This window comes from Lithobates pipiens, unplaced genomic scaffold, assembly GCF_037356315.1.
Source record: "Lithobates pipiens isolate NorthernLeopardFrog02 unplaced genomic scaffold, aLitPip1_a1.2 Scaffold_13, whole genome shotgun sequence".
NCBI classification, from domain to species: Eukaryota; Metazoa; Chordata; class Amphibia; order Anura; family Ranidae; genus Lithobates; species Lithobates pipiens.
This window is the reverse complement of record NW_027507718.1, coordinates 538,416,288-538,431,639: the sequence shown is the minus strand read 5'-3', so window position 1 is coordinate 538,431,639 and position 15,352 is coordinate 538,416,288. Positions and strand designations below refer to the sequence as shown.

At 47.7% G+C, this 15,352-nt stretch overlaps 1 protein-coding gene across 11 annotated transcripts in view; it reads right to left on the bottom strand.

Moving 5' to 3' along the window:
- Positions 1 to 15,352, bottom strand: part of LOXL3 (lysyl oxidase like 3) — a 105,665-nt gene that overhangs the window by 69,873 nt on the left and 20,440 nt on the right. For all 11 annotated transcript variants that reach the window (XM_077478248.1, XM_077478254.1, XM_077478251.1 and 8 more), the window contains one exon: positions 12,766 to 13,092. In XM_077478248.1, coding sequence (XP_077334374.1) covers positions 12,766 to 13,066 — 301 coding nt within the window. In that variant the 5' untranslated portion in view covers positions 13,067 to 13,092. The remainder of the gene's footprint in view (positions 1 to 12,765; positions 13,093 to 15,352) is intronic.

The following is a 15,352-nucleotide window of genomic DNA, read 5'->3' as shown; positions in this document are numbered from 1 at the left end:
TGTGATATGTAGCAGAGAAGGCCGTCCCTTGTCATGTGATATGTAGCAGAGAAGGCCGTCCCTTGTCATGCGATATGTAGAAGAGAAGGCCGTGCCTTGTCATGTGATATGTAGAAGAGAAGGCCGTCCCTTGTCATGCGATATGTAGCAGAGAAGGCCGTCCCTTGTCATGTGATATGTAGCAGAGAAGGCCGTCCCTTGTCATGCGATACGTAGAAGAGAAGGCCGTCCCTTGTCATGCGATATGTAGAAGAGAAGGCCGTCCCTTGTCATGTGATATGTAGAAGAGAAGGCTGTCCCTTGTCATGTGATATGTAGAAGAGAAGGCCGTCCCTTGTCATGTGATATGTAGAAGTGAAGGCCGTCCCTTGTCATGTGATATGTAGCAGAGAAGGCCGTCCCTTGTCATGTGATATGTAGCAGAGAAGGCCGTCCCTTGTCATGTGATATGTAGCAGAGAAGGCTGTCCCCTTGTCATGTGATATGTAGAAGTGAAGGCCGTCCCTTGTCATGTGATATGTAGCAGAGAAGGCTGTCCCCTTGTCATGTGATATGTAGAAGAGAAGGCCGTCCCCTGTCATGTTATATGTAGAAGAGAAGGCCGTCCCTTGTCATGTGATATGTAGAAGAGAAGGCTGTCCCTTGTCATGTGATATGTAGCAGAGAAGGCCGTCCCTTGTCATGTGATATGTAGAAGAGAAGGCCGTCCCTTGTCATGTGATATGTAGCAGAGAAGGCCGTCCCTTGTCATGTGATATGTAGCAGAGAAGGCCGTCCCTTGTCATGTGATATGTAGAAGAGAAGGCCGTCCCTTGTCATGTGATATGTAGAAGTGAAGGCCGTCCCTTGTCATGTGATATGTAGCAGAGAAGGCCATCCCTTGTCATGTTATATGTAGAAGAGAAGGCCGTCCCTTGTCATGTGATCTGTAGAAGAGAAGGCCGTCCCTTGTCATGTGATATGTAGAAGAGAAGGCCGTCCCTTGTCATGTGATATGTAGAAGAGAAGGCTGTCCCTTGTCATGTGATATGTAGAAGTGAAGGCCGTCCCTTGTCATGTGATATGTAGCAGAGAAGGCCGTCCCTTGTCATGTGATATGTAGAAGAGAAGGCTGTCCCTTGTCATGTGATATGTAGAAGTGAAGGCCGTCCCTTGTCATGTGATATGTAGCAGAGAAGGCTGTCCCTTGTCATGTGATATGTAGAAGTGAAGGCCGTCCCTTGTCATGTGATATGTAGCAGAGAAGGCCGTCCCTTGTCATGTGATATGTAGAAGTGAAGGCCGTCCCTTGTCATGTGATATGTAGCAGAGAAGGCCGTCCCTTGTCATGTTATATGTAGAAGAGAAGGCCGTCCCTTGTCATGTGATCTGTAGAAGAGAAGGCCGTCCCTTGTCATGTGATATGTAGAAGAGAAGGCCGTCCCTTGTCATGTGATATGTAGAAGAGAAGGCCGTCCCTTGTCATGTGATATGTAGAAGAGAAGGCCGTCCCTTGTCATGTGATATGTAGAAGAGAAGGCCGTCCCTTGTCATGTGATATGTAGAAGAGAAGGCCGTCCCTTGTCATGTGATATGTAGCAGAGAAGGCCGTCCCATGTCATGTGATATGTAGAAGAGAAGGCCGTCCCTTGTCATGTGATATGTAGCAGAGAAGGCCGTCCCTTGTCATGTGATATGTAGAAGAGAAGGCCGTCCCTTGTCATGTGATATGTAGCAGAGAAGGCCGTCCCTTGTCATGTGATATGTAGAAGAGAAGGCCATCCCTTGTCATGTGATATGTAGAACAGAAGGCCGTCCCTTGTCATGTGATATGTAGCAGAGAAGGCCGTCCCTTGTCATGTGATATGTAGAAGAGAAGGCCGTCCCTTGTCATGTGATATGTAGAAGAGAAGGCCGTCCCTTATCATGTGATATGTAGCAGAGAAGGCCGTCCCTTGTCATGTGATATGTAGAAGAGAAGGCCGTCCCTTGTCATGTGATATGTAGCAGAGAAGGCCGTCTCTTGTCATGTGATATGTAGCAGAGAAGGCCGTCCCTTGTCATGTGATATGTAGAAGAGAAGGCCGTCCCTTGTCATGTGATATGTAGCAGAGGAGGCCGTCCCTTGTCATGTGATATGTAGAAGAGAAGGCCGTCCCTTGCCACGTGATATGTAGAAGAGAAGGCCGTCCCTTGTCATGTGATATGTAGAAGAGAAGGCCGTCCCTTGTCACGTGATATGTAGAAGAGAAGGCCGTCCCTTGTCACGTGATATGTAGAAGAGAAGGCCGTCCCTTGTCATGTGATATGTAGCAGATTAGGCCGTCCCTTGTCATGTGATATGTAGCAGAGAAGGCCGTCCCTTGTCATGTGATATGTAGAAGAGAAGGCCGTCCCTTGTCATGTGATATGTAGCAGAGAAGGCCGTCCCTTGTCATGTGATATGTAGAAGAGAAGGCCGTCCCTTGTCATGTGATATGTAGCAGAGAAGGCCGTCCCTTGTCATGTGATATGTAGCAGAGAAGGCCGTCCCTTGTCATGTGATATGTAGCAGATTAGGCCGTCCCTTGTCATGTGATATGTAGAAGAGAAGGCCGTCCCTTGTCATGTGATATGTAGCAGAGAAGGCCGTCCCTTGTCTTGTGATATGTAGCAGATTAGGCCGTCCCTTGTCATGTGATATGTAGAAGAGAAGGCCGTCCCTTGTCATGTGATATGTAGAAGAGAAGGCCGTCCCTTGTCATGTGATATGTAGCAGAGAAGGCCGTCCCTTGTCATGTGATATGTAGAAGAGAAGGCCGTCCCTTGTCATGTGATATGTAGCAGAGAAGGCCGTCCCTTGTCATGTAATATGTAGAAGAGAAGGCCGTCCCTTGTCATGTGATATGTAGCAGAGAAGGCCGTCCCTTGTCATGTGATATGTAGCAGAGAAGGCCGTCCCTTGTCATGTGATATGTAGCAGATTAGGCCGTCCCTTGTCATGTGATATGTAGAAGAGAAGGCCGTCCCTTGTCATGTGATATGTAGCAGAGAAGGCCGTCCCTTGTCATGTGATATGTAGAAGAGAAGGCCGTCCCTTGTCATGTGATATGTAGCAGAGAAGGCCGTCCCATGTCATGTGATATGTAGAAGAGAAGGCCGTCCCTTGTCATGTGATATGTAGAAGAGAAGGCCGTCCCTTGTCATGTGATATGTAGCAGAGAAGGCCGTCCCTTGTCATGTGATATGTAGAAGAGAAGGCCGTCCCTTGTCATGTGATATGTAGCAGAGAAGGCCGTCCCTTGTCATGTGATATGTAGCAGAGAAGGCCGTCCCTTGTCATGTGATATGTAGAAGAGAAGGCCGTCCCTTGTCATGTGATATGTAGCAGAGAAGGCCGTCCCTTGTCATGTGATATGTAGAAGAGAAGGCCGTCCCTTGTCATGTGATATGTAGCAGAGAAGGCCGTCCCTTGTCATGTGATATGTAGCAGAGAAGGCCGTCCCTTGTCTTGTGATATGTAGCAGATTAGGCCGTCCCTTGTCATGTGATATGTAGAAGAGAAGGCCGTCCCTTGTCATGTGATATGTATAAGAGAAGGCCGTCCCTTGTCATGTGATATGTAGCAGAGAAGGCCGTCCCTTGTCATGTGATATGTAGAAGAGAAGGCCGTCCCTTGTCATGTGATATGTAGCAGAGAAGGCCGTCCCTTGTCATGTGATATGTAGCAGAGAAGGCCGTCCCTTGTCATGTGATATGTAGAAGAGAAGGCCGTCCCTTGTCATGTGATATGTAGCAGAGAAGGCCGTCCCTTGTCATGTGATATGTAGAAGAGAAGGCCGTCCCTTGTCATGTGATATGTAGAAGAGAAGGCCGTCCCTTGTCATGTGATATGTAGCAGAGAAGGCCGTCCCTTGTCATGTGATATGTAGAAGAGAAGGCCGTCCCTTGTCATGTGATATGTAGAAGAGAAGGCCGTCCCTTGTCATGTGATATGTAGAAGAGAAGGCCGTCCCTTGTCATGTGATATGTAGCAGAGAAGGCCGTCCCTTGTCATGTGATATGTAGAAGAGAAGGCCGTCCCTTGTCACGTGATATGTAGCAGATTAGGCCGTCCCTTGTCATGTGATATGTAGAAGAGAAGGCCGTCCCTTGTCATGTGATATGTAGCAGAGAAGGCCGTCCCTTGTCATGTGATATGTACCAGAGAAGGCCGTCCCTTGTCATGTGATATGTAGCAGAGAAGGCTGTCCCCTTGTCATGTGATATGTAGAAGTGAAGGCCGTCCCTTGTCATGTGATATGTAGAAGAGAAGGCTGTCCCTTGTCATGTGATATGTAGCAGAGAAGGCCGTCCCTTGTCATGTGATATGTAGAAGAGAAGGCCGTCCCTTGTCATGTGATATGTAGCAGAGAAGGCCGTCCCTTGTCATGTGATATGTAGAAGAGAAGGCCGTCCCTTGTCATGTGATATGTAGAAGAGAAGGCCGTCCCTTGTCATGTGATATGTAGAAGAGAAGGCCGTCCCTTGTCATGTGATATGTAGAAGAGAAGGCCGTCCCTTGTCATGTGATATGTAGAAGAGAAGGCCGTCCCTTGTCATGTGATATGTAGCAGAGAAGGCCGTCCCTTGTCATGTGATATGTAGAAGAGAAGGCCGTCCCTTGTCATGTGATATGTAGAAGTGAAGGCCGTCCCTTGTCATGTGATATGTAGAAGAGAAGGCCGTCCCTTGTCATGTGATATGTAGCAGAGAAGGCCGTCCCTTGTCATGTGATATGTAGCAGAGAAGGCCGTCCCCTGTCATGTTATATGTAGAAGAGAAGGCCGTCCCTTGTCATGTGATCTGTAGAAGAGAAGGCCGTCCCTTGTCATGTGATATGTAGAAGAGAAGGCCGTCCCTTGTCATGTGATATGTAGAAGAGAAGGCCGTCCCTTGTCATGTGATATGTAGAAGAGAAGGCCGTCCCTTGTCATGTGATATGTAGAAGAGAAGGCCGTCCCTTGTCATGTGATATGTAGAAGAGAAGGCCGTCCCTTGTCATGTGATATGTAGCAGAGAAGGCCGTCCCTTGTCATGTGATATGTAGAAGAGAAGGCCGTCCCTTGTCATGTGATATGTAGCAGAGAAGGCCGTCCCTTGTCATGTGATATGTAGAAGAGAAGGCCGTCCCTTGTCATGTGATATGTAGCAGAGAAGGCCGTCCCTTGTCATGTGATATGTAGAAGAGAAGGCCGTCCCTTGTCATGTGATATGTAGAAGAGAAGGCCGTCCCTTGTCATGTGATATGTAGAACAGAAGGCCGTCCCTTGTCATGTGATATGTAGCAGATTAGGCCGTCCCTTATCATGTGATATGTAGCAGAGAAGGCCGTCCCTTGTCATGTGATATGTAGAAGAGAAGGCCGTCCCTTGTCATGTGATATGTAGAAGAGAAGGCCGTCCCTTGTCATGTGATATGTAGAAGAGAAGGCCGTCCCTTGTCATGTGATATGTAGCAGAGAAGGCCGTCCCTTGTCATGTGATATGTAGCAGAGAAGGCCGTCCCTTGTCATGTGATATGTAGAAGAGAAGGCCGTCCCTTGTCATGTGATATGTAGAAGAGAAGGCCGTCCCTTGTCATGTGATATGTAGCAGATTAGGCCGTCCCTTGTCATGTGATATGTAGCAGAGAAGGCCGTCCCTTGTCACGTGATATGTAGAAGAGAAGGCCGTCCCTTGTCATGTGATATGTAGCAGATTAGGCCGTCCCTTGTCATGTGATATGTAGCAGAGAAGGCCGTCCCTTGTCATGTGATATATAGAAGAGAAGGCCGTCCCTTGTCTTGTGATATGTAGCAGATTAGGCCGTCCCTTGTCATGTGATATGTAGAAGAGAAGGCCGTCCCTTGTCATGTGATATGTAGAAGAGAAGGCCGTCCCTTGTCATGTGATATGTAGAAGAGAAGGTCATCCCTTGTCATGTGATATGTAGCAGAGAAGGCCGTCCCTTGTCATGTGATATGTAGCAGAGAAGGCCATCCCCTGTCATGTGATATGTAGCAGAGAAGGCCGTCCCTTGTCATGTGATATGTAGAAGAGAAGGCCATCCCTTGTCATGTGATATGTAGAAGAGAAGGCCGTCCCTTGTCACGTGATATGTAGAAGAGAAGGCCGTCCCTTGTCATGTGATATGTAGCAGAGAAGGCCGTCCCTTGTCATGTGATGTGTAGCAGAGAAGGCCGTCCCTTGTCATGTGATATGTAGAAGAGAAGGCCGTCCCTTGTCATGTGATATGTAGAAGAGAAGGCCGTCCCTTGTCATGTGATATGTAGAAGAGAAGGCCGTCCCTTGTCATGTGATATGTAGCAGAGAAGGCCGTCCCTTGTCATGTGATGTGTAGCAGAGAAGGCCGTCCCTTGTCATGTGATATGTAGAAGAGAAGGCCGTCCCTTGTCTTGTGATATGTAGCAGATTAGGCCGTCCCTTGTCATGTGATATGTAGAAGTGAAGGCCGTCCCTTGTCATGTGATATGTAGCAGAGAAGGCCATCCCCTGTCATGTGATATGTAGAAGTGAAGGCCGTCCCTTGTCATGTGATATGTAGAAGAGAAGGCCGTCCCTTGTCATGTGATATGTAGAAGAGAAGGCCGTCCCTTGTCAGGTAAAATGTAGAAGAGAAGGCCGTCCCTTGTCATGTGATATGTAGCAGAGAAGGCCGTCCCTTGTCACGTGATATGTAGAAGAGAAGGCCGTCCCTTGTCATGTGATATGTAGAAGAGAAGGCCGTCCCTTGTCATGTGATATGTAGCAGAGAAGGCCGTCCCTTGTCATGTGATATGTAGCAGAGAAGGCCATCCTTTGTCACGTGATATGTAGCAGAGAAGGCCGTCCCTTGTCATGTGATATGTAGCAGAGAAGGCCGTCCCTTGTCATGTGATATGTAGAAGAGAAGGCCGTCCCTTGTCATGTGATATGTAGCAGAGAAGGCCGTCCCTTGTCATGTGATATGTAGCAGAGAAGGCCGTCCCTTGTCATGTGATATGTAGAAGAGAAGGCCGTCCCTTGTCACGTGATATGTAGAAGAGAAGGCCGTCCCTTGTCATGTGATATGTAGAAGAGAAGGCCGTCCCTTGTCATGTGATATGTAGCAGAGAAGGCCATCCTTTGTCACGTGATATGTAGCAGAGAAGGCCGTCCCTTGTCATGTGATATGTAGCAGAGAAGGCCGTCCCTTGTCATGTGATATGTAGAAGAGAAGGCCGTCCCTTGTCATGTGATATGTAGCAGAGAAGGCCGTCCCTTGTCATGTGATATGTAGCAGAGAAGGCCGTCCCTTGTCATGTGATATGTAGAAGAGAAGGTCATCCCTTGTCATGTGATATGTAGCAGAGAAGGCCGTCCCTTGTCATGTGATATGTAGCAGATTAGGCCGTCCCTTGTCATGTGATATGTAGCAGAGAAGGCCATCCCTTGTCATGTGATATGTAGAAGAGAAGGCCGTCCCTTGTCACGTGATATGTAGAAGAGAAGGCCGTCCCTTGTCATGTGATATGTAGCAGATTAGGCCGTCCCTTGTCATGTGATATGTAGCAGAGAAGGCCGTCCCTTGTCATGTGATATGTAGAAGAGAAGGCCGTCCCTTGTCATGTGATATGTAGAAGAGAAGGCCGTCCCTTGTCACGTGATATGTAGAAGAGAAGGCCGTCCCTTGTCATGTGATATGTAGAAGAGAAGGCCGTCCCTTGTCATGTGATATGTAGAAGAGAAGGCCGTCCCTTGTCATGTGATATGTAGAAGAGAAGGCCGTCCCTTGTCATGTGATATGTAGCAGATTAGGCCGTCCCTTGTCATATGATATGTAGCAGAGAAGGCCATCCCTTATCATGTGATATGTAGCAGAGAAGGTCGTCCCTTGTCATGTGATATGTAGAAGTGAAGGCCGTCCCTTGTCATGTGATATGTAGAAGAGAAGGCCGTCCCTTGTCATGTGATATGTAGAAGAGAAGGCCGTCCCTTGTCATATGATATGTAGCAGAGAAGGCCATCCCTTATCATGTGATATGTAGCAGAGAAGGTCGTCCCTTGTCATGTGATATGTAGAAGAGAAGGCCGTCCCTTGTCATGTGATATGTAGCAGAGAAGGCCATCCCTTGTCATGTGATATGTAGAAGAGAAGGCCGTCCCTTGTCATGTGATATGTAGAAGAGAAGGCCATCCCTTATCATGTGATATGTAGCAGAGAAGGCCGTCCCTTGTCATGTGATATGTAGAACAGAAGGCCGTCCCTTGTCATGTGATATGTAGCAGAGAAGGCCATCCCTTATCATGTGATATATAGAAGAGAAGGCCGTCCCTTGTCATGTGATATGTAGAAGAGAAGGCCGTCCCTTGTCATGTGATATGTAGAAGAGAAGGCCGTCCCTTGTCATGTGATATGTAGAAGAGAAGGCCGTCCCCTGTCATGTGATATGTAGCAGAGAAGGCCGTCTCTTGTCATATGATATGTAGCAGAGAAGGCCATCCCTTATCATGTGATATGTAGCAGAGAAGGCCGTCCCTTGTCATGTGATATGTAGAAGAGAAGGCCGTCCCTTGTCATGTGATATGTAGAAGAGAAGGCCGTCCCTTGTCATGTGATATGTAGAAGAGAAGGCCGTCCCTTGTCATGTGATATGTAGCAGAGAAGGCCGTCCCTTGTCATGTGATATGTAGAAGAGAAGGCCGTCCCTTGTCATGTGATATGTAGAAGAGAAGGCCGTCCCTTGTCATGTGATATGTAGAAGAGAAGGCCGTCCCTTGTCATGTGATATGTAGCAGAGAAGGCCGTCCCTTGTCATGTGATATGTAGAAGAGAAGGCCGTCCCTTGTCATGTGATATGTAAAAGAGAAGGCCGTCCCTTGTCATGTGATATGTAGAAGAGAAGGCCATCCCTTGTCATGTGATATGTAGCAGAGAAGGCCATCCCTTGTCATGTGATATGTAGAAGAGAAGGCCGTCCCTTGTCATGTGATATGTAGCAGATTAGGCCGTCCCTTGTCATGTGATATGTAGCAGAGAAGGCCGTCCCTTGTCACGTGATATGTAGAAGAGAAGGCCGTCCCTTGTCATGTGATATGTAGCAGATTAGGCCGTCCCTTGTCATGTGATATGTAGCAGAGAAGGCCGTCCCTTGTCATGTGATATATAGAAGAGAAGGCCGTCCCTTGTCTTGTGATATGTAGCAGATTAGGCCGTCCCTTGTCATGTGATATGTAGAAGAGAAGGCCGTCCCTTGTCATGTGATATGTAGAAGAGAAGGCCGTCCCTTGTCATGTGATATGTAGAAGAGAAGGTCATCCCTTGTCATGTGATATGTAGCAGAGAAGGCCGTCCCTTGTCATGTGATATGTAGCAGAGAAGGCCATCCCCTGTCATGTGATATGTAGCAGAGAAGGCCGTCCCTTGTCATGTGATATGTAGAAGAGAAGGCCGTCCCTTGTCATGTGATATGTAGAAGAGAAGGCCGTCCCTTGTCACGTGATATGTAGAAGAGAAGGCCGTCCCTTGTCATGTGATATGTAGCAGAGAAGGCCGTCCCTTGTCATGTGATGTGTAGCAGAGAAGGCCGTCCCTTGTCATGTGATATGTAGAAGAGAAGGCCGTCCCTTGTCATGTGATATGTAGAAGAGAAGGCCGTCCCTTGTCATGTGATATGTAGAAGAGAAGGCCGTCCCTTGTCATGTGATATGTAGCAGAGAAGGCCGTCCCTTGTCATGTGATGTGTAGCAGAGAAGGCCGTCCCTTGTCATGTGATATGTAGAAGAGAAGGCCGTCCCTTGTCTTGTGATATGTAGCAGATTAGGCCGTCCCTTGTCATGTGATATGTAGAAGTGAAGGCCGTCCCTTGTCATGTGATATGTAGCAGAGAAGGCCATCCCCTGTCATGTGATATGTAGAAGTGAAGGCCGTCCCTTGTCATGTGATATGTAGAAGAGAAGGCCGTCCCTTGTCATGTGATATGTAGAAGAGAAGGCCGTCCCTTGTCAGGTAAAATGTAGAAGAGAAGGCCGTCCCTTGTCATGTGATATGTAGCAGAGAAGGCCGTCCCTTGTCACGTGATATGTAGAAGAGAAGGCCGTCCCTTGTCATGTGATATGTAGAAGAGAAGGCCGTCCCTTGTCATGTGATATGTAGCAGAGAAGGCCGTCCCTTGTCATGTGATATGTAGCAGAGAAGGCCATCCTTTGTCACGTGATATGTAGCAGAGAAGGCCGTCCCTTGTCATGTGATATGTAGCAGAGAAGGCCGTCCCTTGTCATGTGATATGTAGAAGAGAAGGCCGTCCCTTGTCATGTGATATGTAGCAGAGAAGGCCGTCCCTTGTCATGTGATATGTAGCAGAGAAGGCCGTCCCTTGTCATGTGATATGTAGAAGAGAAGGCCGTCCCTTGTCACGTGATATGTAGAAGAGAAGGCCGTCCCTTGTCATGTGATATGTAGAAGAGAAGGCCGTCCCTTGTCATGTGATATGTAGCAGAGAAGGCCATCCTTTGTCACGTGATATGTAGCAGAGAAGGCCGTCCCTTGTCATGTGATATGTAGCAGAGAAGGCCGTCCCTTGTCATGTGATATGTAGAAGAGAAGGCCGTCCCTTGTCATGTGATATGTAGCAGAGAAGGCCGTCCCTTGTCATGTGATATGTAGCAGAGAAGGCCGTCCCTTGTCATGTGATATGTAGAAGAGAAGGTCATCCCTTGTCATGTGATATGTAGCAGAGAAGGCCGTCCCTTGTCATGTGATATGTAGCAGATTAGGCCGTCCCTTGTCATGTGATATGTAGCAGAGAAGGACATCCCTTGTCATGTGATATGTAGAAGAGAAGGCCGTCCCTTGTCACGTGATATGTAGAAGAGAAGGCCGTCCCTTGTCATGTGATATGTAGCAGATTAGGCCGTCCCTTGTCATGTGATATGTAGCAGAGAAGGCCGTCCCTTGTCATGTGATATGTAGAAGAGAAGGCCGTCCCTTGTCATGTGATATGTAGAAGAGAAGGCCCTCCCTTGTCACGTGATATGTAGAAGAGAAGGCCGTCCCTTGTCATGTGATATGTAGAAGAGAAGGCCGTCCCTTGTCATGTGATATGTAGAAGAGAAGGCCGTCCCTTGTCATGTGATATGTAGAAGAGAAGGCCGTCCCTTGTCATGTGATATGTAGCAGATTAGGCCGTCCCTTGTCATATGATATGTAGCAGAGAAGGCCATCCCTTATCATGTGATATGTAGCAGAGAAGGTCGTCCCTTGTCATGTGATATGTAGAAGTGAAGGCCGTCCCTTGTCATGTGATATGTAGAAGAGAAGGCCGTCCCTTGTCATGTGATATGTAGAAGAGAAGGCCGTCCCTTGTCATGTGATATGTAGCAGATTAGGCCGTCCCTTGTCATATGATATGTAGCAGAGAAGGCCATCCCTTATCATGTGATATGTAGCAGAGAAGGTCGTCCCTTGTCATGTGATATGTAGAAGAGAAGGCCGTCCCTTGTCATGTGATATGTAGCAGAGAAGGCCATCCCTTGTCATGTGATATGTAGAAGAGAAGGCCGTCCCTTGTCATGTGATATGTAGAAGAGAAGGCCATCCCTTATCATGTGATATGTAGCAGAGAAGGCCGTCCCTTGTCATGTGATATGTAGAACAGAAGGCCGTCCCTTGTCATGTGATATGTAGCAGAGAAGGCCATCCCTTATCATGTGATATATAGAAGAGAAGGCCGTCCCTTGTCATGTGATATGTAGAAGAGAAGGCCGTCCCTTGTCATGTGATATGTAGAAGAGAAGGCCGTCCCTTGTCATGTGATATGTAGAAGAGAAGGCCGTCCCCTGTCATGTGATATGTAGCAGAGAAGGCCGTCTCTTGTCATATGATATGTAGCAGAGAAGGCCATCCCTTATCATGTGATATGTAGCAGAGAAGGCCGTCCCTTGTCATGTGATATGTAGAAGAGAAGGCCGTCCCTTGTCATGTGATATGTAGAAGAGAAGGCCGTCCCTTGTCATGTGATATGTAGAAGAGAAGGCCGTCCCTTGTCATGTGATATGTAGCAGAGAAGGCCGTCCCTTGTCATGTGATATGTAGAAGAGAAGGCCGTCCCTTGTCATGTGATATGTAGAAGAGAAGGCCGTCCCTTGTCATGTGATATGTAGAAGAGAAGGCCGTCCCTTGTCATGTGATATGTAGCAGAGAAGGCCGTCCCTTGTCATGTGATATGTAGAAGAGAAGGCCGTCCCTTGTCATGTGATATGTAAAAGAGAAGGCCGTCCCTTGTCATGTGATATGTAGAAGAGAAGGCCATCCCTTGTCATGTGATATGTAGCAGAGAAGGCCATCCCCTGTCATGTGATATGTAGAAGAGAAGGCCGTCCCTTGTCATGTGATATGTAGCAGAGAAGGCTGTCCCTTGTCATGTGATATGTAGAAGAGAAGGCCGTCCCTTGTCATGTGATGTGTAGCAGAGAAGGCTGTCCCTTGTCATGTGATATGTAGAAGAGAAGGTCGTCCCTTGTCATGTGATATGTAGAAGAGAAGGCCGTACCTTGTCATGTGATGTGTAGAAGGGAGCACCATGCCTTGTCATGTGATATGTAGAAAAGAAGGATGGGGTTTGGGCTGAAACATGTTAGCCTGTTCTGTGACTGTTTTATAGTCAGGGGCTATTTCCCTGGATTGGTGCACACACACTTAGAAGGGTTGGCATGCTACACTGACGACAAATAAATATACTAAACCTATGTTGGCTGGGTCAAGCGCTCCTCTATATGGGTATGGCATTACTATTAGAAAAGGTCTTACCTATTCCTTTCCCATACTTGGCGCTGTGCGTCCATCCCGTAGCTTCTGTAAATCCAAGATGGCGGCAGAGGATATGGGCGTTCTCCATGGTGAAGTCATCATCACATATTGTACCCCACTCCTGGTTATAGAAGACTTCTATCCGACCTTCATTGTGTTTGCGAGGAAATCCAGCCAGGCGGAATTTGAGGCCACTGTTTGGATTTGGGTGGCTGGTGGGTGGTGTTGTCTGTTGTGTCCATCCTGGAACTATTGCTGATAATGTGCAGAGCACCCATAGACTGGCAGATAAATCAGACATGATACCGGAACTGCGGACCCCAGAAACTGCAGACACAGACACAGAATAAACAGGTTAGTGACCAGAATCTATCTTATCAGCCTTAGAAGTGATGAGATAAGGAGCTCCTCACTCCCATCTAATTAAATCTGAAAAGAATATTATGGCCTATGATGTCTGTACAGGGGGCGAGGAGCGTCCATCTTAGACCTCATTTAGCTGTAATGTGGCAGGATCTGGGTAAAGAACGCCTTCCACCCGATCTTCTCACCAGATTCAGATCTCAGAGAAAAACCATTACCTCTATTCCTCTCGAAAGACATGAAGCCAAAAGAGGCAATTAGGACCGGCAGCGACGAGGGATGGAGGACAGGCAGTGATGAGGGATGGAGGACAGGCAGCGACGAGGGATGGAGGACAGGCAGCGACGAGGGACGGAGGACAGGCAGCGACGAGGGACGGAGGACAGGCAGCGACGAGGGACGGAGGACAGGCAGCGACGAGGGACGGAGGACAGGCAGCGACGAGGGACGGAGGACAGGCAGCGACGAGGGACGGAGGACAGGCAGCGACGAGGGACGGAGGACAGGCGATGACGTGGGACAGAGGACAGGCAGATAAGAAAGAAGAATAGGGAGAGATGATGGCGAGAGAGCAGGTAAAGACAAGGGGAGGAAGATGGAAGGTGGAGATACAGAATTTGGATGGTGAAGCATATATGGAAGATACATGGTGGAGAAGGAAGATGGAAGGTGAAGATACAGAATGAACATGAAGAAGAATATATGGAAGATACCAGGTGCAGATACAGAATTAGGATGGAGAAGGAGATATGGAAGATACATGGTGGAGAAGGAAGAATATATGGAAGATACCTGTTGGAGAAGGAAGACGGAAGGTGGAGCTACAGAATGAAGGTGGAGAAGGATACGTGGAAGAAACATGGTGGAGAAGGAATATGGAGATACAGAATGAAGGTGGAGAAGGATACGTGGAAGAAACATGGTGGAGAAGGAAGACGGAGATACAGAATGAAGATGGAGAAGGATACGTGGAAGATACATGGTGGAGAAGGAAGATGGAAGGTGGAGATACAGAATGAAGATGAAGAAGAATATATGGAAGATACCTGGTAGACAAGGAAGACGGAAGGTGGAGCTACAGAATGAAGGTGGAGAAGGATATATGCTAGATAAATGGCGGTGAAGGAAGATGGAGATACAGAATTTGGATGGTGAAGCATATATGGAAGATACATGGTGGAGAAGGAATATGGAGATACAGAATGAAGGTGGAGAAGGATACGTGGAAGAAACATGGTGGAGAAGGAATATGGAGATACAGAATGAAGGTGGAGAAGGATATATGCTAGATAAATGGCGGTGAAGGAAGATGGAGATACAGAAATTGGATGGTGAAGCATATATGGAAGATACATGGTGGAGAAGGAAGATGGAGATACAGAATGAAGGTGGAGAAGGATACATGGAAGATACATGGTGGAGAAGGAAGACGGAGATACAGAATGAAGATGAAGAAGAATATATGGAAGATACCTGGTAGACAAGGAAGACGGAAGGTGGAGATACAGAATGAAGGTGGAGAAGGATATATGGAAGATACATGGTGGAGAAGGAAGACGGAGATACAGAATGAAGGTGGAGAAGGATATATACTGTATGGAAGATACATGGTGGAGAAGGATACGTGGAAGATACATGGTGGAGAAGGAAGATGGAAGGTGGAGATACAAAGGGGGACAGGCAAACATAAGTGAAGGGGGGCAATTAGAGACATTCCAACCCCCACTCTTTCTCCAGAACCTTCTGATATTAGACATGTACATTATTGTTGTGTTTCCAGCACAGCTGACATTTTCTAGCAAAGTCTTAGAGTACAATAGATATAAACTTATATGTATATACAGAGATGGAAGCAGATCGGCAGAAGGAACAGAATGACGGCTATTACAGCAATGATGTCGTTGTTTCCTGGACTCCACACCAGACCGGCTGTCCAGCTGGAAGAACAATTTCCTTCCAACAAGCGGTATGATACCTCCGCTCCCAGCCCAGTGACACCTACACCCCAGACATACTGCATTTACATGAAGTCTGATATCTACAAATGTATCTGGGAGTGGGGAATGGCGGAGGTCTCCCCATGTGTGATGATGTTGGGGGGGTTCCCAGTGGTGATATGTAGGGACACACATGAGCCCAGGTCCCAGCATTGCTCTCCCTGTCATCTCTGCTCTGTGTATGGCTGGACTACACGGCGTTCATGTTCCAGCCAGTCAGACAGAAC